This window comes from Sebastes umbrosus, chromosome 4 (genome assembly GCF_015220745.1).
Source record: "Sebastes umbrosus isolate fSebUmb1 chromosome 4, fSebUmb1.pri, whole genome shotgun sequence".
In the NCBI taxonomy this organism is placed as follows: Eukaryota; Metazoa; Chordata; class Actinopteri; order Perciformes; family Sebastidae; genus Sebastes; species Sebastes umbrosus.
Window position 1 is genome coordinate 3,829,299 of NC_051272.1, and position 23,181 is coordinate 3,852,479.

At 40.2% G+C, this 23,181-nt stretch overlaps 5 protein-coding genes across 6 annotated transcripts; all 5 read right to left on the bottom strand.

The window, feature by feature from the left end:
* Window positions 1–618: 618 nt before the first annotated feature.
* LOC119486596 (dispanin subfamily A member 2b-like) lies at window positions 619–1,925 on the bottom strand. Its single transcript, XM_037766808.1, has 2 exons — window positions 1,722–1,925; window positions 619–1,139 (listed from the first exon to the last, which is right to left on the bottom strand). Exons 1-2 carry the CDS (start codon window positions 1,923–1,925, stop codon window positions 927–929), a joined length of 417 nt encoding a protein of 138 aa, XP_037622736.1. The 3' UTR covers window positions 619–926.
* On the bottom strand, window positions 619–12,720 carry LOC119486594 (dispanin subfamily A member 2b-like). 2 transcript variants are annotated; one of them, XM_037766806.1, is made up of 4 exons: window positions 12,567–12,720; window positions 11,561–11,797; window positions 10,769–10,976; window positions 619–931 (listed from the first exon to the last, which is right to left on the bottom strand). In XM_037766806.1, the coding sequence occupies exons 2-4, from the start codon at window positions 11,762–11,764 to the stop codon at window positions 927–929; spliced, it is 417 nt and encodes a 138-aa protein (XP_037622734.1). In that variant the 5' UTR covers window positions 11,765–11,797; window positions 12,567–12,720; the 3' UTR covers window positions 619–926. The 2 variants fall into 2 exon arrangements, with proteins under 2 accessions (XP_037622734.1, XP_037622733.1); XM_037766805.1 differs by lacking the exon at window positions 619–931 and having other exon boundaries at window positions 10,456–10,976.
* Window positions 3,735–9,333, bottom strand: LOC119487691 (mannose-binding protein C-like). The gene is made up of 5 exons (XM_037768753.1): window positions 9,263–9,333; window positions 8,611–8,794; window positions 7,774–7,986; window positions 6,098–6,163; window positions 3,735–4,546 (listed from the first exon to the last, which is right to left on the bottom strand). Exons 2-5 carry the CDS (start codon window positions 8,792–8,794, stop codon window positions 4,164–4,166), a joined length of 846 nt encoding a protein of 281 aa, XP_037624681.1. The 5' UTR covers window positions 9,263–9,333; the 3' UTR covers window positions 3,735–4,163.
* Window positions 12,721–13,649: 929 nt separating the features above from the next.
* On the bottom strand, window positions 13,650–18,693 carry LOC119486633 (mannose-binding protein C-like). Its single transcript, XM_037766878.1, has 4 exons — window positions 18,537–18,693; window positions 17,691–17,912; window positions 16,015–16,080; window positions 13,650–14,461 (listed from the first exon to the last, which is right to left on the bottom strand). The coding sequence occupies exons 1-4, from the start codon at window positions 18,691–18,693 to the stop codon at window positions 14,079–14,081; spliced, it is 828 nt and encodes a 275-aa protein (XP_037622806.1). The 3' UTR covers window positions 13,650–14,078.
* Window positions 18,694–20,359: 1,666 nt separating this feature from the next.
* LOC119486595 (dispanin subfamily A member 2b-like) lies at window positions 20,360–22,623 on the bottom strand. The gene is made up of 3 exons (XM_037766807.1): window positions 22,470–22,623; window positions 21,464–21,700; window positions 20,360–20,879 (listed from the first exon to the last, which is right to left on the bottom strand). The coding sequence occupies exons 2-3, from the start codon at window positions 21,665–21,667 to the stop codon at window positions 20,667–20,669; spliced, it is 417 nt and encodes a 138-aa protein (XP_037622735.1). The 5' UTR covers window positions 21,668–21,700; window positions 22,470–22,623; the 3' UTR covers window positions 20,360–20,666.
* Window positions 22,624–23,181: the final 558 nt, after the last annotated feature.

A 23,181-nucleotide genomic window follows, 5' to 3' on the forward strand; every position in this document is an offset into this window, starting at 1 on the left:
TGTTGACCTGTCTATTCTTCTCTTTCTGCTGTATTTAATAAAGCATGATGGCTCATCTACACACATAAGTGTGACTACAGAAAAGTGCCCCTAATAGTTGGCACATTTGGTGAATTTTGCAGTGATGTTTAGTCGGGGTCGGGGGGGGTGGGGGTGTCTGTGGCATTCAGGGGTGGTTTGACCTGGAACATTAAGTCTGTTGCAATTGTAAATGCAACAGAATATGCTTCCTGATTATTTAAGGCGTGAATCTGGTAATTTTTAAGGAACTTATGACTAACTACAAGAAGTAAGCTGTAGACTATTTTCACACCGTCATTGTCAGTTTTGTCATTTTGTCTTTCTGCTCTATGTGAATCAGAATCATCAGAAATATTTCCCCCACTCAGGCACTTAGTGATTATGGCTCAAGCTTTGTTAATAAAAATATTTTTCAGAGTCAGAATAAGGAAATAGTGCACCCTGTCACTCTGTTTCCACTTTGGGTGAAGTTCTTTGGCTTGAAATCACTGCAAGTTACACATTAACACAGTGTAAATATCTAAACAGCATAATTGTTGAAAATCATTCCAGTGTGTAAACAACTACAATCTGCTTAAAAAAATCTCACAAGCATGATTCAGAGTTATGAAACAGACACCTTTATTGACAGATGAAACTGTTTTCTTTTTAAAGTTGCTCAACGCCTTGCTGACAGGAAATCTGAATTTAAGTCTGGCATAAATGTCAAACTACTACAGATTGGCATTAAGGAAACATGGATGAGTTCCAAGACTTTTGTAACAAACATAGAAATAAGTATCTGTTTTAACTGAGGATATATGTAGAAGGGCATAAAAGGTTACAGTTTGTGCCATAACCATAAAGCAGAGAACAATAAGCATCACTAAGCCACAGCAGTAGGCAACTCCAACACTATTTGAAATTTAGCCTATGTAATTGTAACGGTAATTGTTTGTGTTGTATTGGTATAAACCTCTGTATCCCTCATGTATCTGTACGAGCATGACAGTGATTGTAATAATGGCAATAAGGACCACGATGGAAACCAGGACTGTGGCCCAGATGTTGAGGCAGCGGGCAGTGGAGCCATATTGTCGGGCGCCCTCCAGATCTCCAGCCACCTTCCGGTCTCTGGCCTGGAAGGACGAAAGCACATTGATTTTTAAAAGTGGATTCATATTTATTCTCGACCTCAAGGTAATTTCAAAGTTGAGCATCGGCACAATCTCATAATCTCCTGTAAAAGCTTTAGATTCATGTTTGCTGTATTTTCATTCTGCAAATGAGATCGCTTACTCTCTTTTCCACCCATTCTCCCTTTTCCCATTCAGTATATAGCTTTCTTTACATAATTGCAGCAAAGTTTGTAACACATTTAAAGTCTCCGTTTTTTTTATCACATTTATTCATATTCTTTTTTCCTTTTTCATAACTTCTTTGTATTTTATTGTTTCAATAGTTCAAATAGAAATCTTTAAACCTATAATATCTAAAATCTTAGAGAAGAATATTCCTCGTCCCCCAACTGCCCATCCTCTGATTGATTCTGGTCATGCACTCAGTGAGGGCTCCGTCTTACTAGTCTGCAAAAACCTTTGTTTTCCATTAACCCTATCTCTCCTTTGTAAGAACTGCTATTCGAGATTACAAGTTTTGCAATAAAACTCTTTTTCCCCCCAATATTCTTTGATAGTTCATTCCCCGTGAATGAAACTCACCTTGATGGAGAAGATGAGAGCTGCCAGTCCGAGGCAGCAGGGGTTTGAGTACATAAAGCAGAGGAGTGACCAGATGATGTGGTCCTTGGGGGGCTCAGTCTCGATGTTCAAAGTGGTGTACTGGACCGTTGTAGGTCCTCCATGCTGTCCATCATATGTCCTCTGTGATGGAACATTCTCAATCGGGTAACCTGCAGGATTCATCGCTGTGAGCTCAACTGTAGTCTGGATTCTGGCCTGCAGGAAAATTATACAAGAACTCAACTGCCACTGTAAGTGTTGATTTCCTTCTGAAATGTTTTGGCGGTTAGCACAGGTCTTTTTTTCCCACCAGGAGCCAATGACGCAAATGCAACACACTCCTGTTGGCTGTTACTATGACAAAGAACAACCCCGGGTGCTTCTGAGCAGCCCACTGCAGGTATGTACCTGTATGTATGACGAATGTAATTAAGTTTTGTTTTTTTAAGTTTAAAAAATATAGTAGATGGCTTTTTGCAGTCTTATAAAAATCTCCTGAAGAGTTAAAAATACAGCATCCTGTCCATAAAACAGTCCTTTACATTTTGCACACATTAAAAAAAAAATACTTGCTAATGAAGAGGGTGCCTAGGGTCTCTAGGGGTGGTGGTGCAGGGTGAAATATGACTACTAGAAAATGAAAACTAGAAAATTACAAATTTTCTGACAAATGAAACTAAAACAACTGCTGAGACTCAGGCCTCACAGACAGGAAATATCTATTTAATAACAAAGTCTGCATTTAAACTTGACTGCAGACAGCTAGTTATGATTTTTTTGTTTTTTTTGTTGTAAAACAAAATCAAAGTGATTCATTGCACAACTAAGATGATAATCATTTGCCACATTTTGCAATTTATGTCTCCAGAATTTTCCATCTTGTTGGAAGTTATGGAATTTTCTATCCAAGTATGTAGTAAAGTTATTCAGAGTATCTGAATGACATCAATCTAGTACCAGTTAGTGATAAACAAAAATGAACTCACAGTACAAACGGCAAAGTGGCAAAGAAAATATTTCCCAGTCGAAAATATGAGACATGCAGTTCAGAGTAAATGAAAAGCATGATGAAACATGTTTTTACAGGATATGATCAAAGAAGGAGGAACCAGCAACAACAGATTCCTTTGATTGTTTACCTTCTTCACAGAGCCATGCCAACTTGAAGTTGGCATAAAGAAGTTTCCCATTTACGGAAGCTATGCGTAAAATTTTTCAAGCCATTTGAGAATGTCTATCATTTGAGAAAAACATGATAGTTGTCAAGGAGAAGTAGAGTCTACATCCTATGTTGTATCTAATTGTTCTCCAACTGTCTTCATCATTCTGAAACCATAACAACAAATTAGGGATGTCCATAATTAACCGTTTAACCGTTAACCGACATTAAGCATTTTAACCGATTAACGCTATCGGTTCAAACGGTTAAAAGAAATGTTGATAATTAACTCAAAAGCTGAGCGGCTCAGAGGAGCGGCTCGTCACTTTAAGGAGAATAGCTGGTCCACCTTAACAGCCCACATTAAGAGGCGGAGCCGGAGTTGCAGGATACAGGAAGTTGACTCCGGTCTCTGGCTCGCTTGAGCGGAGGAGTTGTAGTTTCGTAGCATTTATTCACCGACAAATAAACAGTACACACACTGCTACACCTACGTTCACAGCTAGAACGCCACCAACAACCTCACACTCACCGCCCACACACACACACACACACACACACACGGTCTGTTGGAAACTCGCTAAAGTTACGCAGACTACATGTGCGACGGCGAGCCTCCGGCAATGCTAGAGCTGCTAACCTAGCACAAATACACTGTTTGTTGGACAGAAGTCCAACAAACCATAAAGTTATGCCGGGCAGACACACAGCTGACAACCTGCTAAACTAAACTCAATGTGCGGTGGAGACTTTTACTGGGAAAGTGGCTGCATGTCCGCGACACTACACGCAGCATCATAGCTGCTAAGCATATGCTAAAACAATACACCTTGTTTCTGTTAAACTTGTATAGTATTTCATTTATTGTTTACTTTCATTTCATAAAGCAACATCTGTGCAACAGTATTAATGGCATGCTGCTGAAGCTGTAATACATTTTTAGTGAGATGGATATACAATATATCACATTAGATATCCCTCATCAGGGATAATTGTTTTGGGAAACTGTTAGACTTGAAAGCAAAAAAACTTTTTTTCCTCATAACTGGATCCTTGAAGCAGGTTACATGTAGTCCCTTGAGGATAGGTTTAACACCACTATTGATTCATTCACAGATATTAACAGGTGTGAATGCATAAGGATGACTTTTCTACCCACTTATATTTAAGACAGTTACAACCCTTCACTCCCAATATATAAGACATGGGACACATGAAGAACGTTCAATTACAGCGAGACTTGCAATGGATACAAGACCTTTCTATATCTGACAAATGATGTAAGCATTCAGGAAGCAATCGGGTGTCACTTGCCAGACACCGTTTTCTGACAGCATGGTGCAGCCTGTGTCCTGGATGGATCTGTCTGGCTGCCCTTCTCCCCATTTGGTGAAGGTCAGAGGTCGTTTTTTCATATCGGCCTCAAAATTCCCCTCTGCCTTGTTGTTGTTGACGTTGATCCAGGCAGTTTGGTAATTGTCCCCGAAGAACTGAGTCAGTATGTTGTTCTCCTCCTCGTTCTGGGGCAAAGCCAGCTCTAAGTTTCGTTGGGAGCAGAACTCGACGGCCCTGGAGAAAGAGTCTCTCTCCTTGTAGGACACAAAGTATTTCTGACCAACTCTTCGGACAAAGTCATAGTTTATAGCTGAAAAAAAGGCACGCAAATAAAAATCAGGAATTGCTGAAACACATTTTGTTTGTTCTTCCTCTGACAGTAAAATTACATATTATATAATATATATTAATATATATATATACTGGAAAAACAAAGTTCGGAAACTTGTGTTTGGTGGATTATTTCTCTGTTGTTACAATGCTAATTGGCATTGTATTTTACATCGTTGGAAAGCCTGTTTATTTGCCTTCGCAATGATGTCCAACTTGTAAGGATCATGCATTTGTGGGATGAGCAGCACAGCTGATTATGTGGGGAGCGCCTAAGAAAAATTTGCCAAAATGCTCAGCCAATGGTAAACAGTGTATTCTCATAAGGCTACCAGGAAGCCTGCAATGACTGCCCTTCACCGTCAGGCCCGTTTGCGCTGGTGTCGACATGTGGGGGAATGTCATGTTCAGTGATGAGTCCAGGTTCTGTCTGCAAAAGTTGGATGGCAGGGTCAAAGTATGGAGACGACGCGGAGAACGCTATGCTGATTGTTGCGCCGATGGAGTAACAGCTTTTGGTGGCGGAAGTGTCATGGTGTGGGGCGGCATCTCCCTCACTGGCAAAACAAGGCTTGTCATCATTGAAGGCCATCTCAATGCAGTGAGATATCGGGATGAGATTCTGCAGCCAGCGGCGATCCCATATCTCCACAATCTGGAACCTAACTTCATCCTCCAAGAAACAACGCCCCCCCCCACAGAGCCAGGGTTATCACAGACTACCTCCACAATGTGGGAGTAGAGAGAATGGAACGGCCTGCCAAGAGTCCAGACCTCAACCCAATTCAACACTTGTGGAATCAGCTTGGGCGTGCTGTACGTGTTATAGTGACCAACACAACCACGCTGGCTGACCTGCAACGAATCCTGGTTGAGGAATGGAACGCCATCCCACAGCAACGTGTGACCAGGTTGGTGACCTGCATGAGGAGGAGGTGCCAGGCTGTTGTGGCTGCGTATGGATCTTCCACCGCTACTTAGGCTCCTGACGGTGTATTAAATGAATAAAGTGTAAAATAGCCAATATGTCTTGTTTGTTCCTTGTTACTGATAGAGAGTTCAATCATCCAATCCACCAAACAACTCAAAACAAGAGTCAATTCCAACAGGAGAATACACTGTTTACCATTGACGGAGCATTTTGGCAAATTTTTCTGGGGCACTACCCACATAATCAGCTGTGCTGCTCATCCCACAAATGCATGATCCTTACAAGTTGGACATCATTGCGAAGGTAAATAAACAGGCTTTCCAACGATGTAAAATACAATGCCAATTAGCATTGATACAACAGAGAAATAATCCACCAAACACAAGTTTCCAAACTTTGTTTTTCCAGCTTATATATAAAGCATACTTATGTATACTTTTGTTAAGTATATTTCCTATGAGTACATAAAAAGTAAACTGAAAGTATTCTCTCTTATTTTAAGTTAAGTTAAATATACTAAGATTACACTTGAATAAACTTCTTTTTGGTAAGGGTCACTCCATGTAACACTCCCTTGTAATGTTTGAATGGGATACTTACCCAACTCTAACTTTGCATGGCTGTTCTTTAAGGTCCCAAGGTCCTGGCTAATGGAGTCAGAGAGATCTGGATGAAACAGATCAAGTTCAGTTATCAAACTGGCAGTAAATTGGTTCCACATTGTGTCAGATGTACCCTCTACAAATGAAAAGCTTATCTTCACTTCTTGCGCAAATTCTCTTAATCTTATTCCAGAATTCACTCAATTTTCACTCTTTGCTTTCATGTATGTATCTTGACGTAAGTGTCTCAGACTGAATGAAGATTGAATGATTAATTGATAGTACACATCGACAAACATTAAAACCCGGAAATGAGTTAGCATTTTAGCACTTCTGGTTCCTCTCGTCTGGAAGTCAATGGGTTTTTGGTTGTATGCCTGAAAAAAGATCTGTGGTTAACACAAGCTGAAGAGATATTAACGTTTTGTTCCATGATATAAAATGCGTCAGTAAATATCCCACTTAACAAGTGGCTAAATGAGACTACTAAACGTCATCACGCCGACTCGTCCGCCTTAACAGCCTCGTTGTGTATACTTGTGCTCATGCAACTGTGGTGTAGTTTCTTTATAGCCTAACGATAGCTTTTTATTTTTTGCAATTGCTTTCACGCTTCAAAAATTACAAAACATGTAAGTATCATAAACGTGTGTTTGCCACAGAGCTTATTTTCTGCAATAATCCAAAATCAAATGGAAAAAATCCCGTTGGCTTTTTGTCGAGGGAACCCAGGGCGATGCTAACTTCCTGGTTGGCCTACAAAAATGCATCATCCCCGGAGCACTCTACATCAGCAATACTCTACATGTTTGACATTCATGCCTGATGTTATTATTTTTGTTTCATAATGTCCTCTCTAATGTTCCGTCTCTTAATGTTAAAGTGTGTTAGGGAGCTGAAATGTAGTCAAATTTCCACTAAGGTGGATATTAAAGTTGTATTTTATTGTATTGTTTTGTATTTATTTCCAAAAATACCATTTCGATGTCAGGGGTGCAACACTAGCTGGTATTAAAACATGAACGAGCATTTCATGTAAGTATCATAAATGTGTGTTTGCTACAGAGCTTATTTTCTGCAATAATCCACAATCCAATGGAAAAATCCCGTTGGCTTTTTGTCGAGGGAACCCAGTGTGATGCTAACTTCCTGGTTGGCCTACAATCATCTCTCCACTGCTCTATCAAAGTGTTGTTGTTTTGAAGGGGTACTTCAGTACCGCACATTAGACCAATTCGAAAAAGATGGGTCGAAATAAACACAGCCGAAGCCGTGATATCCTGAATTTTAGTCCATAGTACAGGTCAAAGTAGCACTAGGACCAGGAAGGACATAGTCTATAAAAAGGGGTGGGAGGCTCACCTGTACTCTCGGGACACAGCCTCCACAAAAATTAACCACTAGGACCTTCAAAAAAGGTAGTGTTGTTACAGAACTGGGATGCAGACAGTGTACAAGTGTCCTCCCTTGAGTTTCTATCTAGACCTCTCAAACAACTAGTAAGTCCATGCTGAGGTTTCTTTGTGCGGGACAATGAAAACACAGACATTTGCTCAAATTGTAGTACTTCTGCATCCTGCATTTTAGTAAATGATAAACAGCAGTTTCTCAGTTGGTGAAGGTAATTTTATAAAATATATGTATATGCTCTTTAAAATCTAGAAGATATATAACCTCGTCCACAGGATATAGCAGGTCCAGGACTTCCCGGTGCTCCAGGACGTCCCCGTGGTCCAGGAAATCCTGTGTTGAAAAGCAGGGAGGGAAATAAACATAAAACAAGATTAAAAATCCATAGCCCCTTGAGGCTCGTATGTTTGTTGTCTATTTGAACACAAAATGTCTTATGGATAGAAAATTCAGAGACATTTTTGCGTCTGAGGGTTACTTAAGTCAAAAGGATTCATCCTCTGGTGAGCATGAAAGTATTCAGAGATTTGAATTAGGGCTGTCAATCGAATTTCAAATAAAAATAGTTAATTGCGATTAATCGCAAATTAAACTGACTTGCCCCAAACTGCATGTGATTATCATAAAGTGAAGCATGTCTGTAAAGGGGAGACTCGTGGGTACCCGTAGAACCCATTTTCATTCACATAGCTTGAGGTCAGAGGTCAAGGGACCCCTTTGAAAATGGCCATGCCAGTTTTTCCTCGCCAAAATTTAACAGACTGACCAAAATACATTGTGCCCATCATAACTTTTGCAGGATGTTTTTTCTCAGCAAATGTCATGTAAATCCTTCCCTTATATTTTGAGATATCTTTTGTACAAAGTCTGATCTTCAGGTGGCCTTGTGATCATCACAGTGAGTCAAATGAAGAAACTCTATAAGGAAGGTGACCTCAGAAGCTCTTGGGGCAGTGGAGAGAGATGGATTGCATGATTGTGGCTAAAAACAAACTCATCTGCCTGTCCAACAGGGGGTGCCAGAATTCAGGCAAAAGACGACTAGAGTCTGGTAGAAAGAGTGTTCCTCGGAGCGTGATTGTGGAAGTCGATAGTACCCACCAGGTGACCCAGATGACCCAGGTGGCCCAGATGGCCCAGGTAGCCCAGGAATCCCAGGTCCTCCTCTGGGACCTGGGGGACCTCTGGGACCTGCGGGACCTTCAGGGCCTTTGGGACCTGGATCCTGACTGTAGCCAGTAGAAGTCATCAGGCAGAGGACGCAGAAGAGGAGAAACATCCTCATCTTCAGAACGCAGAACATCATAATAATTATTGGAGCTATCATTTTTTATTGTTGCAGTACATTAGATCACCAGAGTAGACAACATTATCAGGTAGAGAGAGGTAAACATTGCTGATAACCTGTTTGTCACTGGAATCAGGCTGCATCAGGAATATTGTTTGTTCATAGTTTTCATCATATCAAATCGAAGGTGTTCATTTCAGAACTCAGTCTTTGGCTAATAAGAAGGACCACTTATTACAAATTATTTGTCTCCCGTTAGTTCCTAGTTCCTAGTAACGCTTCAGAAAAACTGATGGGCAATATATACAAATGCATTGCAGCTAAATTTAATTTCCAAAATGCAAATTAGAATTCTATTACAGCCTATCTTTTGTTCAGCACCAAGCATGCTGCTGTCAAGTAATCCAAAAGGGTTCCATAACACTAAATCTATTCCCAAATAGTAATAAAGAGAAAGGAACTCACTGTATAAACGAAGAGTGATCCGCAGGATGTGCTACTTCTTTAGTACTTCCCAAGAAATGTGATCGAGAACGCAGTTAGAGGGCATGTACACGAAGTTCAGTCCAGAGTAAACAACAGATGTTGTTGTTTATGCTGATGATGTCATTTGGTCAAGAGTCCAAGAGCCTCCCTCCTCCCTGCAGAGCTTATTGTGGATGGCTTTTCTGTATTTTCCTTAAAACACACACATACCATTTTCATATGACATTACAAATACGTTTATCTCTGTACCACTGTCTTGACCACTTTAAAATCAAACTGAAATATGAATTATCCTCTCTTTGTGTAAGGAAAGGAAATATCTTCCATGGAAAGAAAGCAACAAAAAAAGATCTGAGGCTGACTCATTTGCAAACCATTGTTTTGATGAATAGAAAACATATTCGGGTTTTTTTTCCTGATATTGACTAAAGCTCACCCACATCTTAATTATCTTAACCTCTTTTACCCGTTCGGCTGAGCTGTGTGTTAAAACACTGCCTTTAAAAACTTCATAAAATGCTGTGGTGGTCTTTTTTACGAACTAAACATCGTTGACCTGTCTATTCTTCTCTTTCTGCTGTATTTAATAAAGCATGATGGCTCATCTACACACATAAGTGTGACTACAGAAAAGTGCCCCTAATAGTTGGCACATTTGGTGAATTTTGCAGTGATGTTACATAAGTTCCTTAAAAATTACCAGATTCACACCTTAAATAATCAGGAAGCATATTCTGTTGCATTTACAATTGCAACAGACTTAATGTTCCAGGTCAAACCACCCCTGAATGCCACAGACACCCCCACCCCCCCCGACCCCGACTAAACCACTAACTACAAGAAGTAAGCTGCAGACTATTTTCACACCGTCATTGTCAGTTTTGTCATATTGTCTTTCTGCTCTATGTGAATCAGAATCATCAGAACTATTTCCCCCACTCTGGCACTTAGTGATTATGGCTCAAGCTTTGTTAATAAATATTTTTTTCAGAGTCAGAATAAGGAAATAGTGCACCCTGTCACTCTGTTTCCACTTTGGGTGAAGTTCTTTGGCTTGAAATCACCGCAAGTTACACATTAACACAGTGTAAATATCTAAACAGCACAACTGTTGAAAATCATTCCAGTGTGTAAACAACTACAATCTGCTTAAAAAGATCTCACAAGCATGATTCAGAGTTATGAAACAGACACCTTTATTGACAGATGAAACTGTTTTCTTTTTAAAGTTGCTCAACGCCTTGCTGACAGGAAATCTGAATTTAAGTCTGGCATAAATGTCAAACTACTACAGATTGGCATTAAGGAAACATGGATGAGTTCCAAGACTTTTGTAACAAACATAGAAATAAGTATCTGTTTTAACTGAGGATATAAGTAAAAGGGCATAAAAGGTTACAGTTTGTGCCATAACCATAAAGCAGAGAACAATAAGCATCACTAAGCCACAGCAGTAGGCAACTCCAACACTATTTGAAATTTAGCCTCTGTGATTGTAATCGTAGTTGTATGTGTGGTATCCGCTGTAACTTCTGTACACCTCATTCATCTGTACGAGCACGGCAGTGATTGTAATAATGGCAATAAGGACCACGGTGGAAACCAGGACTGTAGCCACGATGTTGAGGCAGCGGGCAGTGGAGCCGTAGTGTCGGGCGCCCTCCAGATCTCCAGCCACCTTCCGGTCTCTGGCCTGGAAGGACAAAAGCACATTGATTTTTAAAAGTGGATTCATATTTATTCTCGACCTCAAGGTAATTTCAAAGTTGAGCATCGGCACAATCTCATATTCTCCTGCAAAAGCTTTAGATTCATGTTTGCTGTATTTTCATTCTGCAAATGAGATCGCTTACTCTCTTTTCCACCCATTCTCCCTTTTCCCATTCAGTATATAGCTTTCTTTACATAATTGCAGCAAAGTTTGTAACACATTTAAAGTCTCCGTTTTTTTTATCACATTTATTCATATTCTTTTTTCCTTTTTCATAATTTCTTTGTATTTTATTGTTTCAATAGTTCAAATAGAAATCTTTAAACCTATAATATCGAAAATCTTAGAGAAGAATATTCCTTGTCCCCGAACTGCCCATCCTCTGATTGATTCTGGTCATGCACTCAGTGAGGGCTCCGTCTTACTAGTCTGCAAAAACCTTTGTTTTCCATTAACCCTATCTCTCCTTTGTAAGAACTGCTATTTGAGATTGCAAAAGTTTTGCAATAAAACTCTTTTTCCCCCCAATATTCTTTGATAGTTCATTCCCCGTGAATGAAACTCACCTTGATGGAGAAGATGAGAGCTGCCAGTCCGAGGCAGCAGGGGTTTGAGTACATAAAGCAGAGGAGTGACCAGATGATGTGGTCCTTGGGGGGCTCAGTCTCGATGTTCAAAGTGGTGTACTGGACCGTTGTAGGTCCTCCATGCTGTCCATCATATGTCCCCTGCAATGGAACATTCTCAATCGGGTAACCTGCAGGATTCATCGCTGTGAGCTCAACTGTAGTCTGGATTCTGGCCTGCAGGAAAATTATACAAGAACTCAACTGCCACTGTAAGTGTTGATTTCCTTCTGAAATGTTTTGGCGGTTAGCACAGGTCTTTTTTTCCCACCAGGAGCCAATGGCACAAATGCAACACACTCCTGTTGGCTGTTACTATGACAAAGAACAACCCCGGGTGCTTCTGAGCAGCCCACTGCAGGTATGTACCTGTATGTATGACGAATGTAATTAAGTTTTGTTTTTTTAAGTTTAAAAAATATAGTAGATGGCTTTTTGCAGTCTTATAAAAATCTCCTGAAGAGTTAAAAATGCAGCATCCTGTCCATAAAACAGTCCTTTACATTTTGCACACATTAAAAAAAAAATACTTGCTAATGAAGAGGGTGCCTAGGGTCTCTAGGGGTGGTGGTGCAGGGTGAAATATGACTACTAGAAAATGAAAACTAGAAAATTACAAATTTACTGACAAATGAAACTAAAACAACTGCTGAGACTCAGGCCTCACAGACAGGAAATATCTATTTAATAACAAAGTCTGCATTTAAACTTGACTGCAGACAGCTAGTTATGATTTTTTTGTTTTTTTGTTGTAAAACAAAATCAAAGTGATTCATTGCACAACTAAGATGATAATCATTTGCCACGTTTTGCAATTTATGTCTCCAGAATTTTCCATCTTGTTGGAAGTTATGGAATTTTCTATCCAAGTATGTAGTAAAGTTATTCAGAGTATCTGAATGACGTCAATCTAGTACCAGTTAGTGATAAACAAAAATGAACTCACAGTACAAACGTAGAGTTATCTGGATGTGTTGCTTCTTCACGGCTTCACGGCTTCACGGCAAAGTGGCAAAGAAAATATTTCCCAGTCGAAAATATGAGACATGCAGTTCAGAGTAAATGAAAAGCATGATGAAACATGTTTTTACAGGATATGATCAACGAAGGAGGAACCATACCTCCCTCTAGTCTGCAAAATACAGAGCTGAGCAACAACAGATTCCTTTGATTGTTTACCTTCTTCACAGAGCCATGCCAACTTGAAGTTGGCATAAAGAAGTTTCCCATTTACGGAAGCTATGCGTAAAATTTTTCAAGCCATTTGAGAATGTCTATCATTTGAGAAAAACATGATAGTTGTCAAGGAGAAGTAGAGTCTACATCCTATGTTGTATCTAATTGTTCTCCAACTGTCTTCATCATTCTGAAACCATAACAACAAATTAGGGATGTCCATAATTAACCGTTTAACCGTTAACCGACATTAAGCATTTTAACCGATTAACGCTATCGGTTCAAACGGTTAAAAGAAATGTTGATAATTAACTCAAAAGCTGAGCGGCTCAGAGGAGCGGCTCGTCACTTTAAGGAGAATAGCTGGTCCACCTTAACAGCCCACATTAAGAGGCGGAGCCGGAGTTGCAGGATACAGGAAGTTGACTCCGGTCTCTGGCTCGCTTGAGCGGAGGAGTTGTAGTTTCGTAGCATTTATTCACCGACAAATAAACAGTACACACACTGCTACACCTACGTTCACAGCTAGAACGCCACCAACAACCTCACACTCACCGCCCCACACACACACACACACACACACGGTCTGTTGGAAACTCGCTAAAGTTACGCAGACTACATGTGCGACGGCGAGCCTCCGGCAATGCTAGAGCTGCTAACCTAGCACAAATACACTGTTTGTTGGACAGAAGTCCAACAAACCATAAAGTTATGCCGGGCAGACACACAGCTGACAACCTGCTAAACTAAACTCAATGTGCGGTGGAGACTTTTACTGGGAAAGTGGCTGCATGTCCGCGACACTACACGCAGCATCATAGCTGCTAAGCATATGCTAAAACAATACACCTTGTTTCTGTTAAACTTGTATAGTATTTCATTTATTGTTTACTTTCATTTCATAAAGCAACATCTGTGCAACAGTATTAATGGCATGCTGCTGAAGCTGTAATACATTTTTAGTGAGATGGATATACAATATATCACATTAGATATCCCTCATCAGGGATAATTGTTTTGGGAAACTGTTAGACTTGAAAGCAAAAAAACTTTTTTTCCTCATAACTGGATCCTTGAAGCAGGTTACATGTAGTCCCTTGAGGATAGGTTTAACACCACTATTGATTCATTCACAGATATTAACAGGTGTGAATGCATAAGGATGACTTTTCTACCCACTTATATTTAAGACAGTTACAACCCTTCACTCCCAATATATAAGACATGGGATACATGAAGAACGTTCAATTACAGCGAGACTTGCAATGGATACAAGACCTTTCTATATCTGACAAATGATGTAAGCATTCAGGAAGCATTCGGGTGTCACTTGCCAGACACCGTTTTCTGACAGCATGGTGCAGCCTGTGTCCTGGATGGATCTGTCTGGCTGCCCTTTTCCCCATTTGGTGAAGGTCAGAGGTCGTTTTTTCATATCGGCCTCAAAATTCCCCTCTGCCTTGTTGTTGTTGACGTTGATCCAGGCAGTTTGGTAATTGTCCCCGAAGAACTGAGTCAGTATGTTGTTCTCCTCCTCGTTCTGGGGCAAAGCCAGCTCTAAGTTTCGTTGGGAGCAGAACTCGACGGCCCTGGAGAAAGAGTCTCTCTCCTTGTAGGACACAAAGTATTTCTGACCAACTCTTCGGACAAAGTCATAGTTTATAGCTGAAAAAAAGGCACGCAAATAAAAATCAGGAATTGCTGAAACACATTTTGTTTGTTCTTCCTCTGACAGTAAAATTACATATTATATAATATATATTAATATATATATATACTGGAAAAACAAAGTTCGGAAACTTGTGTTTGGTGGATTATTTCTCTGTTGTTACAATGCTAATTGGCATTGTATTTTACATCGTTGGAAAGCCTGTTTATTTGCCTTCGCAATGATGTCCAACTTGTAAGGATCATGCATTTGTGGGATGAGCAGCACAGCTGATTATGTGGGGAGCGCCTAAGAAAAATTTGCCAAAATGCTCAGCCAATGGTAAACAGTGTATTCTCATAAGGCTACCAGGAAGCCTGCAATGACTGCCCTTCACCGTCAGGCCCGTTTGCGCTGGTGTCGACATGTGGGGGAATGTCATGTTCAGTGATGAGTCCAGGTTCTGTCTGCAAAAGTTGGATGGCAGGGTCAAAGTATGGAGACGACGCGGAGAACGCTATGCTGATTGTTGCGCCGATGGAGTAACAGCTTTTGGTGGCGGAAGTGTCATGGTGTGGGACGGCATCTCCCTCACTGGCAAAACAAGGCTTGTCATCATTGATGGCCATCTCAATGCAGTGAGATATCGGGATGAGATTCTGCAGCCAGCGGCGATCCCATATCTCCACAATCTGGAACCTAACTTCATCCTCCAAGAAACAACGCCCCCCCCCCCACAGAGCCAGGGTTATCACAGACTACCTCCACAATGTGGGAGTAGAGAGAATGGAACGGCCTGCCAAGAGTCCAGACCTCAACCCAATTCAACACTTGTGGAATCAGCTTGGGCGTGCTGTACGTGTTATAGTGACCAACACAACCACGCTGGCTGACCTGCAACGAATCCTGGTTGAGGAATGGAACGCCATCCCACAGCAACGTGTGACCAGGTTGGTGACCTGCATGAGGAGGAGGTGCCAGGCTGTTGTGGCTGCGTATGGATCTTCCACCGCCACTTAGGCTCCTGACGGTGTATTAAATGAATAAAGTGTAAAATAGCCAATATTTCTTGTTTGTTCCTTGTTACTGATAGAGAGTTCAATCATCCAATCCACCAAACAACTCAAAACAAGAGTCAATTCCAACAGGAGAATACACTGTTTACCATTGACGGAGCATTTTGGCAAATTTTTCTGGGGCACTACCCACATAATCAGCTGTGCTGCTCATCCCACAAATGCATGATCCTTACAAGTTGGACATCATTGCGAAGGTAAATAAACAGGCTTTCCAACGATGTAAAATACAATGCCAATTAGCATTGATACAACAGAGAAATAATCCACCAAACACAAGTTTCCAAACTTTGTTTTTCCAGCTTATATATAAAGCATACTTATGTATACTTTTGTTAAGTATATTTCCTATGAGTACATAAAAAGTAAACTGAAAGTATTCTCTCTTATTTTAAGTTAAGTTAAATATACTAAGATTACACTTGAATAAACTTCTTTTTGGTAAGGGTCACTCCATGTAACACTCCCTTGTAATGTTTGAATGGGATACTTACCCAACTCTAACTTTGCATGGCTGTTCTTTAAGGTCCCAAGGTCCTGGCTAATGGAGTCAGAGAGATCTGGATGAAACAGATCAAGTTCAGTTATCAAACTGGCAGTAAATTGGTTCCACATTGTGTCAGATGTACCCTCTACAAATGAAAAGCTTATCTTCACTTCTTGCGCAAATTCTCTTAATCTTATTCCAGAATTCACTCAATTGTCACTCTTTGCTTTCATGTATGTATCTTGACGTAAGTGTCTCAGACTGAATGAAGATTGAATGATTAATTGATAGTACACATCGACAAACATTAAAACCCGGAAATGAGTTAGCATTTTAGCACTTCTGGTTCCTCTCGTCTGGAAGTCAATGGGTTTTTGGTTGTATGCCTGAAAAAAGATCTGTGGTTAACACAAGCTGAAGAGATATTAACGTTTTGTTCCATGATATAAAATGCGTCAGTAAATATCCCACTTAACAAGTGGCTAAATGAGACTACTAAACGTCATCACGCCGACTCGTCCGCCTTAACAGCCTCGTTGTGTATACTTGTGCTCATGCAACTGTGGTGTAGTTTCTTTATAGCCTAACGATAGCTTTTTATTTTTTGCAATTGCTTTCACGCTTCAAAAATTACAAAACATGTAAGTATCATAAACGTGTGTTTGCCACAGAGCTTATTTTCTGCAATAATCCAAAATCAAATGGAAAAAATCCCGTTGGCTTTTTGTCGAGGGAACCCAGGGCGATGCTAACTTCCTGGTTGGCCTACAAAAATGCATCATCCCCGGAGCACTCTACATCAGCAATACTCTACATGTTTGACATTCATGCCTGATGTTATTATTTTTGTTTCATAATGTCCTCTCTAATGTTCCGTCTCTTAATGTTAAAGTGTGTTAGGGAGCTGAAATGTAGTCAAATTTCCACTAAGGTGGATATTAAAGTTGTATTTTATTGTATTGTTTTGTATTTATTTCCAAAAATACCATTTCGATGTCAGGGGTGCAACACTAGCTGGTATTAAAACATGAACGAGCATTTCATGTAAGTATCATAAATGTGTGTTTGCTACAGAGCTTATTTTCTGCAATAATCCACAATCCAATGGAAAAATCCCGTTGGCTTTTTGTCGAGGGAACCCAGTGCGATGCTAACTTCCTGGTTGGCCTACAATCATCTCTCCACTGCTCTATCAAAGTGTTGTTGTTTTGAAGGGGTACTTCAGTACCGCACATTAGACCAATTCGAAAAAGATGGGTCGAAATAAACACAGCCGAAGCCGTGATATCCTGAATTTTAGTCCATAGTACAGGTCAAAGTAGCACTAGGACCAGGAAGGACATAGTCTATAAAAAGGGGTGGGAGGCTCACCTGTACTCCCGGGACACAGCCTCCACAAAAATTAACCACTAGGCCCTTCAAAAAAGGTAGTGTTGTTACAGAACTGGGATGCAGACAGTGTACAAGTGTCCTCCCTTGAGTTTCTATCTAGACCTCTCAAACAACTAGTAAGTCCATGCTGAGGTTTCTTTGTGCGGGACAATGAAAACACAGACATTTGCTCAAATTGTAGTACTTCTGCATCCTGCATTTTAGTAAATGATAAACAGCAGTTTCTCAGCTGGTGAAGGTAATTTTATAAAATATATGTATATGCTCTTTAAAATCTAGAAGATATATAACCTCGTCCACAGAATATAGCAGGTCCAGGACGTCCCGATATTCCCGGTGCTCCAATACGTCCCCGTGCTCCAGGAAGTCCTGTGTTGAAGAGCAGCGAGGGAAATAAACATAAAACAAGATTAAAAATCCATAGCCCCTTGAGGCTCGTATGTTTGTTGTCTATTTGAACACAAAATGTCTTATGGATAGAAAATTCAGAGACATTTTTGCGTCTGAGGGTTACTTAAGTCAAAAGGATTCATCCTCTGGTGAGCATGAAAGTATTCAGAGATTTGAATTAGGGCTGTCAATCGAATTTCAAATAAAAATAGTTAATTGCGATTAATCGCAAATTAAACTGACTTGCCCCAAACTGCATGTGATTATCATAAAGTGAAGCATGTCTGTAAAGGGGAGACTCGTGGGTACCCGTAGAACCCATTTTCATTCACATAGCTTGAGGTCAGAGGTCAAGGGACCCCTTTGAAAATGGCCATGCCAGTTTTTCCTCGCCAAAATTGAACAGACTGACCAAAATACATTGTGCCCATCATAACTTTTGCAGGATGTTTTTTCTCAGCAAATGTCATGTAAATCCTTCCCTTATATTTTGAGATATCTTTTGTACAAAGTCTGATCTTCAGGTGGCCTTGTGATCATCACAGTGAGTCAAATGAAGAAACTCTATAAGGAAGGTGACCTCAGAAGCTCTTGGGGCAGTGGAGAGAGATGGATTGCATGATTGTGGCTAAAAACAAACTCATCTGCCTGTCCAACAGGGGGTGCCAGAATTCAGACAAAAGACGACTAGAGTCTGGTAGAAAGAGTGTTCCTCGGAGCGTGATTGTGGAAGTCGATAGTACCCACCAGGTGACCCAGATGACCCAGGTGGCCCAGATGGCCCAGGTAGCCCAGGAATCCCAGGTCCTCCTCTGGGACCTGGGGGACCTCTGGGACCTGGATCCTGACTGTAGCCAGTAGAAGTCATCAGGCAGAGGACGCAGAAGAGGAGAAACATCCTCATCTTCAGAACGCAGAACATCATAATAATTATTGGAGCTATCATTTTTTATTGTTGCAGTACATTAGATCACCAGAGTAGACAACATTATCAGGTAGAGAGAGGTAAACATTGCTGATAACCTGTTTGTCACTGGAATCAGGCTGCATCAGGAATATTGTTTGTTCATAGTTTTCATCATATCAAATCGAAGGTGTTCATTTCAGAACTCAGTCTTTGGCTAATAAGAAGGACCACTTATTACAAATTATTTGTCTCCCGTTAGTTCCTAGTTCCTAGTAACGCTTCAGAAAAACTGATGGGCAATATATACGAATGCATTGCAGCTAAATTTAATTTCCAAAATGCAAATTAGAATTCTATTACAGCCTATCTTTTGTTCAGCACCAAGCATGCTGCTGTCAAGTAATCCAAAAGGGTTCCATAACACTAAATCTATTCCCAAATAGTAATAAAGAGAAAGGAACTCACTGTATAAACGAAGAGTGATCCGCAGGATGTGCTACTTCTTTAGTACTTCCCAAGAAATGTGATCGAGAACGCAGTTAGAGGGCATGTACAAGAAGTTCAGTCCAGAGTAAACAACAGATGTTGTTGTTTATGCTGATGATGTCATTTGGTCAAGAGTCCAAGAGCCTCCCTCCTCCCTGCAGAGCTTATTGTGGATGGCTTTTCTGTATTTTTCTTGAAACACACACACACACACCATTTTCATATGACATTACAAATACGTTTATCTCTGTACCACTGTCTTGACCACTTTAAAATCAAACTGAAATATGAATTATCCTCTCTTTGTGTAAGGAAAGGAAATATCTTCCATGGAAAGAAAGCAACAAAAAAAGATCTGAGGCTGACTCATTTGCAAACCATTGTTTTGATGAATAGAAAACATATTCGGGTTTTTTTTTCCTGATATTGACTAAAGCTCACCCACATCTTAATTATCTTAACCTCTTTTACCCGTTCGGCTGAGCTGTGTGTTAAAACACTGCCTTTAAAAACTTCATAAAATGCTGTGGTGGTCTTTTTTACGAACTAAACATCGTTGACCTGTCTATTCTTCTCTTTCTGCTGTATTTAATAAAGCATGATGGCTCATCTACACACATAAGTGTGACTACAGAAAAGTGCCCCTAATAGTTGGCACATTTGGTGAATTTTGCAGTGATGTTACATAAGTTCCTTAAAAATTACCAGATTCACACCTTAAATAATCAGGAAGCATATTCTGTTGCATTTACAATTGCAACAGACTTAATGTTCCAGGTCAAACCACCCCTGAATACCACAGACACCCCCACCCCCCCCGACCCCGACTAAACCACTAACTACAAGAAGTAAGCTGTAGACTATTTTCACACCGTCATTGTCAGTTTTGTCATATTGTCTTTCTGCTCTATGTGAATCAGAATCATCAGAACTATTTCCCCCACTCTGGCACTTAGTGATTATGGCTCAAGCTTTGTTAATAAATATTTTTTTCAGAGTCAGAATAAGGAAATAGTGCACCCTGTCACTCTGTTTCCACTTTGGGTGAAGTTCTTTGGCTTGAAATCACCGCAAGTTACACATTAACACAGTGTAAATATCTAAACAGCACAACTGTTGAAAATCATTCCAGTGTGTAAACAACTACAATCTGCTTAAAAAGATCTCACAAGCATGATTCAGAGTTATGAAACAGACACCTTTATTGACAGATGAAACTGTTTTCTTTTAAAGTTGCTCGACGCCTTGCTGACAGGAAATCTGAATTTAAGTCTGGCATAAATGTCAAACTACTACAGATTGGCATTAAGGAAACATGGATGAGTTCCAAGACTTTTGTAACAAACATAGAAATAAGTATCTGTTTTAACTGAGGATATAAGTAAAAGGGCATAAAAGGTTACAGTTTGTGCCATAACCATAAAGCAGAGAACAATAAGCATCACTAAGCCACAGCAGTAGGCAACTCCAACACTATTTGAAATTTAGCCTCTGTGATTGTAATCGTAGTTGTATGTGTGGTATCCGCTGTAACTTCTGTACACCTCATTCATCTGTACGAGCACGGCAGTGATTGTAATAATGGCAATAAGGACCACGGTGGAAACCAGGACTGTAGCCACGATGTTGAGGCAGCGGGCAGTGGAGCCGTAGTGTCGGGCGCCCTCCAGATCTCCAGCCACCTTCCGGTCTCTGGCCTGGAAGGACAAAAGCACATTGATTTTTAAAAGTGGATTCATATTTATTCTCGACCTCAAGGTAATTTCAAAGTTGAGCATTGGCACAATCTCATATTCTCCTGCAAAAGCTTTAGATTCATGTTTGCTGTATTTTCATTCTGCAAATGATATCGCTTACTCTCTTTTCCACCCATTCTCCCTTTTCCCATTCAGTATATAGCTTTCTTTACATAATTGCAGCAAAGTTTGTAACACATTTAAAATCTCCGTTTTTTTTATCACATTTATTCATATTCTTTTTTCCTTTTTCATAATTTCTTTGTATTTTATTGTTTCAATAGTTCAAATAGAAATCTTTAAACCTATAATATCGAAAATCTTAGAGAAGAATATTCCTTGTCCCCGAACTGCCCATCCTCTGATTGATTCTGGTCATGCACTCAGTGAGGGCTCCGTCTTACTAGTCTGCAAAAACCTTTGTTTTCCATTAACCCTATCTCTCCTTTGTAAGAACTGCTATTTGAGATTGCAAAAGTTTTGCAATAAAACTCTTTTTCCCCCCAATATTCTTTGATAGTTCATTCCCCGTGAATGAAACTCACCTTGATGGAGAAGATGAGAGCTGCCAGTCCGAGGCAGCAGGGGTTTGAGTACATAAAGCAGAGGAGTGACCAGATGATGTGGTCCTTGGGGGGCTCAGTCTCGATGTTCAAAGTGGTGTACTGGACCGTTGTAGGTCCTCCATGCTGTCCATCATATGTCCCCTGCAATGGAACATTCTCAATCGGGTAACCTGCAGGATTCATCGCTGTGAGCTCAACTGTAGTCTGGATTCTGGCCTGCAGGAAAATTATACAAGAACTCAACTGCCACTGTAAGTGTTGATTTCCTTCTGAAATGTTTTGGCGGTTAGCACAGGTCTTTTTTTCCCACCAGGAGCCAATGGCACAAATGCAACACACTCCTGTTGGCTGTTACTATGACAAAGAACAACCCCGGGTGCTTCTGAGCAGCCCACTGCAGGTATGTACCTGTATGTATGACGAATGTAATTAAGTTTTGTTTTTTTAAGTTTAAAAAATATAGTAGATGGCTTTTTGCAGTCTTATAAAAATCTCCTGAAGAGTTAAAAATGCAGCATCCTGTCCATAAAACAGTCCTTTACATTTTGCACACATTAAAAAAAAAATACTTGCTAATGAAGAGGGTGCCTAGGGTCTCTAGGGGTGGTGGTGCAGGGTGAAATATGACTACTAGAAAATGAAAACTAGAAAATTACAAATTTACTGACAAATGAAACTAAAACAACTGCTGAGACTCAGGCCTCACAGACAGGAAATATCTATTTAATAACAAAGTCTGCATTTAAACTTGACTGCAGACAGCTAGTTATGATTTTTTTGTTTTTTTGTTGTAAAACAAAATCAAAGTGATTCATTGCACAACTAAGATGATAATCATTTGCCACGTTTTGCAATTTATGTCTCCAGAATTTTCCATCTTGTTGGAAGTTATGGAATTTTCTATCCAAGTATGTAGTAAAGTTATTCAGAGTATCTGAATGACGTCAATCTAGTACCAGTTAGTGATAAACAAAAATGAACTCACAGTACAAACGTAGAGTTATCTGGATGTGTTGCTTCTTCACGGCTTCACGGCTTCACGGCAAAGTGGCAAAGAAAATATTTCCCAGTCGAAAATATGAGACATGCAGTTCAGAGTAAATGAAAAGCATGATGAAACATGTTTTTACAGGATATGATCAACGAAGGAGGAACCATACCTCCCTCTAGTCTGCAAAATACAGAGCTGAGCAACAACAGATTCCTTTGATTGTTTACCTTCTTCACAGAGCCATGCCAACTTGAAGTTGGCATAAAGAAGTTTCCCATTTACGGAAGCTATGCGTAAAATTTTTCAAGCCATTTGAGAATGTCTATCATTTGAGAAAAACATGATAGTTGTCAAGGAGAAGTAGAGTCTACATCCTATGTTGTATCTAATTGTTCTCCAACTGTCTTCATCATTCTGAAACCATAACAACAAATTAGGGATGTCCATAATTAACCGTTTAAACGGTTAACCGACATTAAGCATTTTAACCGATTAACGCTATCGGTTCAAACGGTTAAAAGAAATGTTGATAATTAACTCAAAAGCTGAGCGGCTCAGAGGAGCGGCTCGTCACTTTAAGGAGAATAGCTGGTCCACCTTAACAGCCCACATTAAGAGGCGGAGCCGGAGTTGCAGGATACAGGAAGTTGACTCCGGTCTCTGGCTCGCTTGAGCGGAGGAGTTGTAGTTTCGTAGCATTTATTCA

Coding starts and splice junctions, on each gene's coding strand:
- LOC119486596 (XM_037766808.1), bottom strand. CDS start 1,925: ATGAATCCTGCAGGTTACCCGATTGAGAATGTTCCATCACAGAGGACA. Junction 1,140..1,721: donor CTCTCATCTTCTCCATCAAG/GTGAGTTTCATT, acceptor TCGTCCTTCCAG/GCCAGAGACCGGAAGGTGGC.
- LOC119486633 (XM_037766878.1), bottom strand. CDS start 18,693: ATGAGGATGTTTCTCCTCTTCTGCGTCCTCTGCCTGATGACTTCTACT. Junction 17,913..18,536: donor TGGGTCATCTGGGTCACCTG/GTGGGTACTATC, acceptor TTTTGACTTAAG/TAACCCTCAGACGCAAAAAT. Junction 14,462..16,014: donor CCATGCAAAGTTAGAGTTGG/GTAAGTATCCCA, acceptor CCTTTTTTTCAG/CTATAAACTATGACTTTGTC.
- LOC119486594 (XM_037766806.1), bottom strand. CDS start 11,764: ATGAATCCTGCAGGTTACCCGATTGAGAATGTTCCATTGCAGGGGACA. Junction 10,977..11,560: donor CTCTCATCTTCTCCATCAAG/GTGAGTTTCATT, acceptor TTGTCCTTCCAG/GCCAGAGACCGGAAGGTGGC.
- LOC119487691 (XM_037768753.1), bottom strand. CDS start 8,794: ATGAGGATGTTTCTCCTCTTCTGCGTCCTCTGCCTGATGACTTCTACT. Junction 7,987..8,610: donor TGGGTCATCTGGGTCACCTG/GTGGGTACTATC, acceptor TTTTGACTTAAG/TAACCCTCAGACGCAAAAAT. Junction 6,164..7,773: donor TGCTATATCCTGTGGACGAG/GTTATATATCTT, acceptor TGTTTCATCCAG/ATCTCTCTGACTCCATTAGC.
- LOC119486595 (XM_037766807.1), bottom strand. CDS start 21,667: ATGAATCCTGCAGGTTACCCGATTGAGAATGTTCCATTGCAGGGGACA. Junction 20,880..21,463: donor CTCTCATCTTCTCCATCAAG/GTGAGTTTCATT, acceptor TTGTCCTTCCAG/GCCAGAGACCGGAAGGTGGC.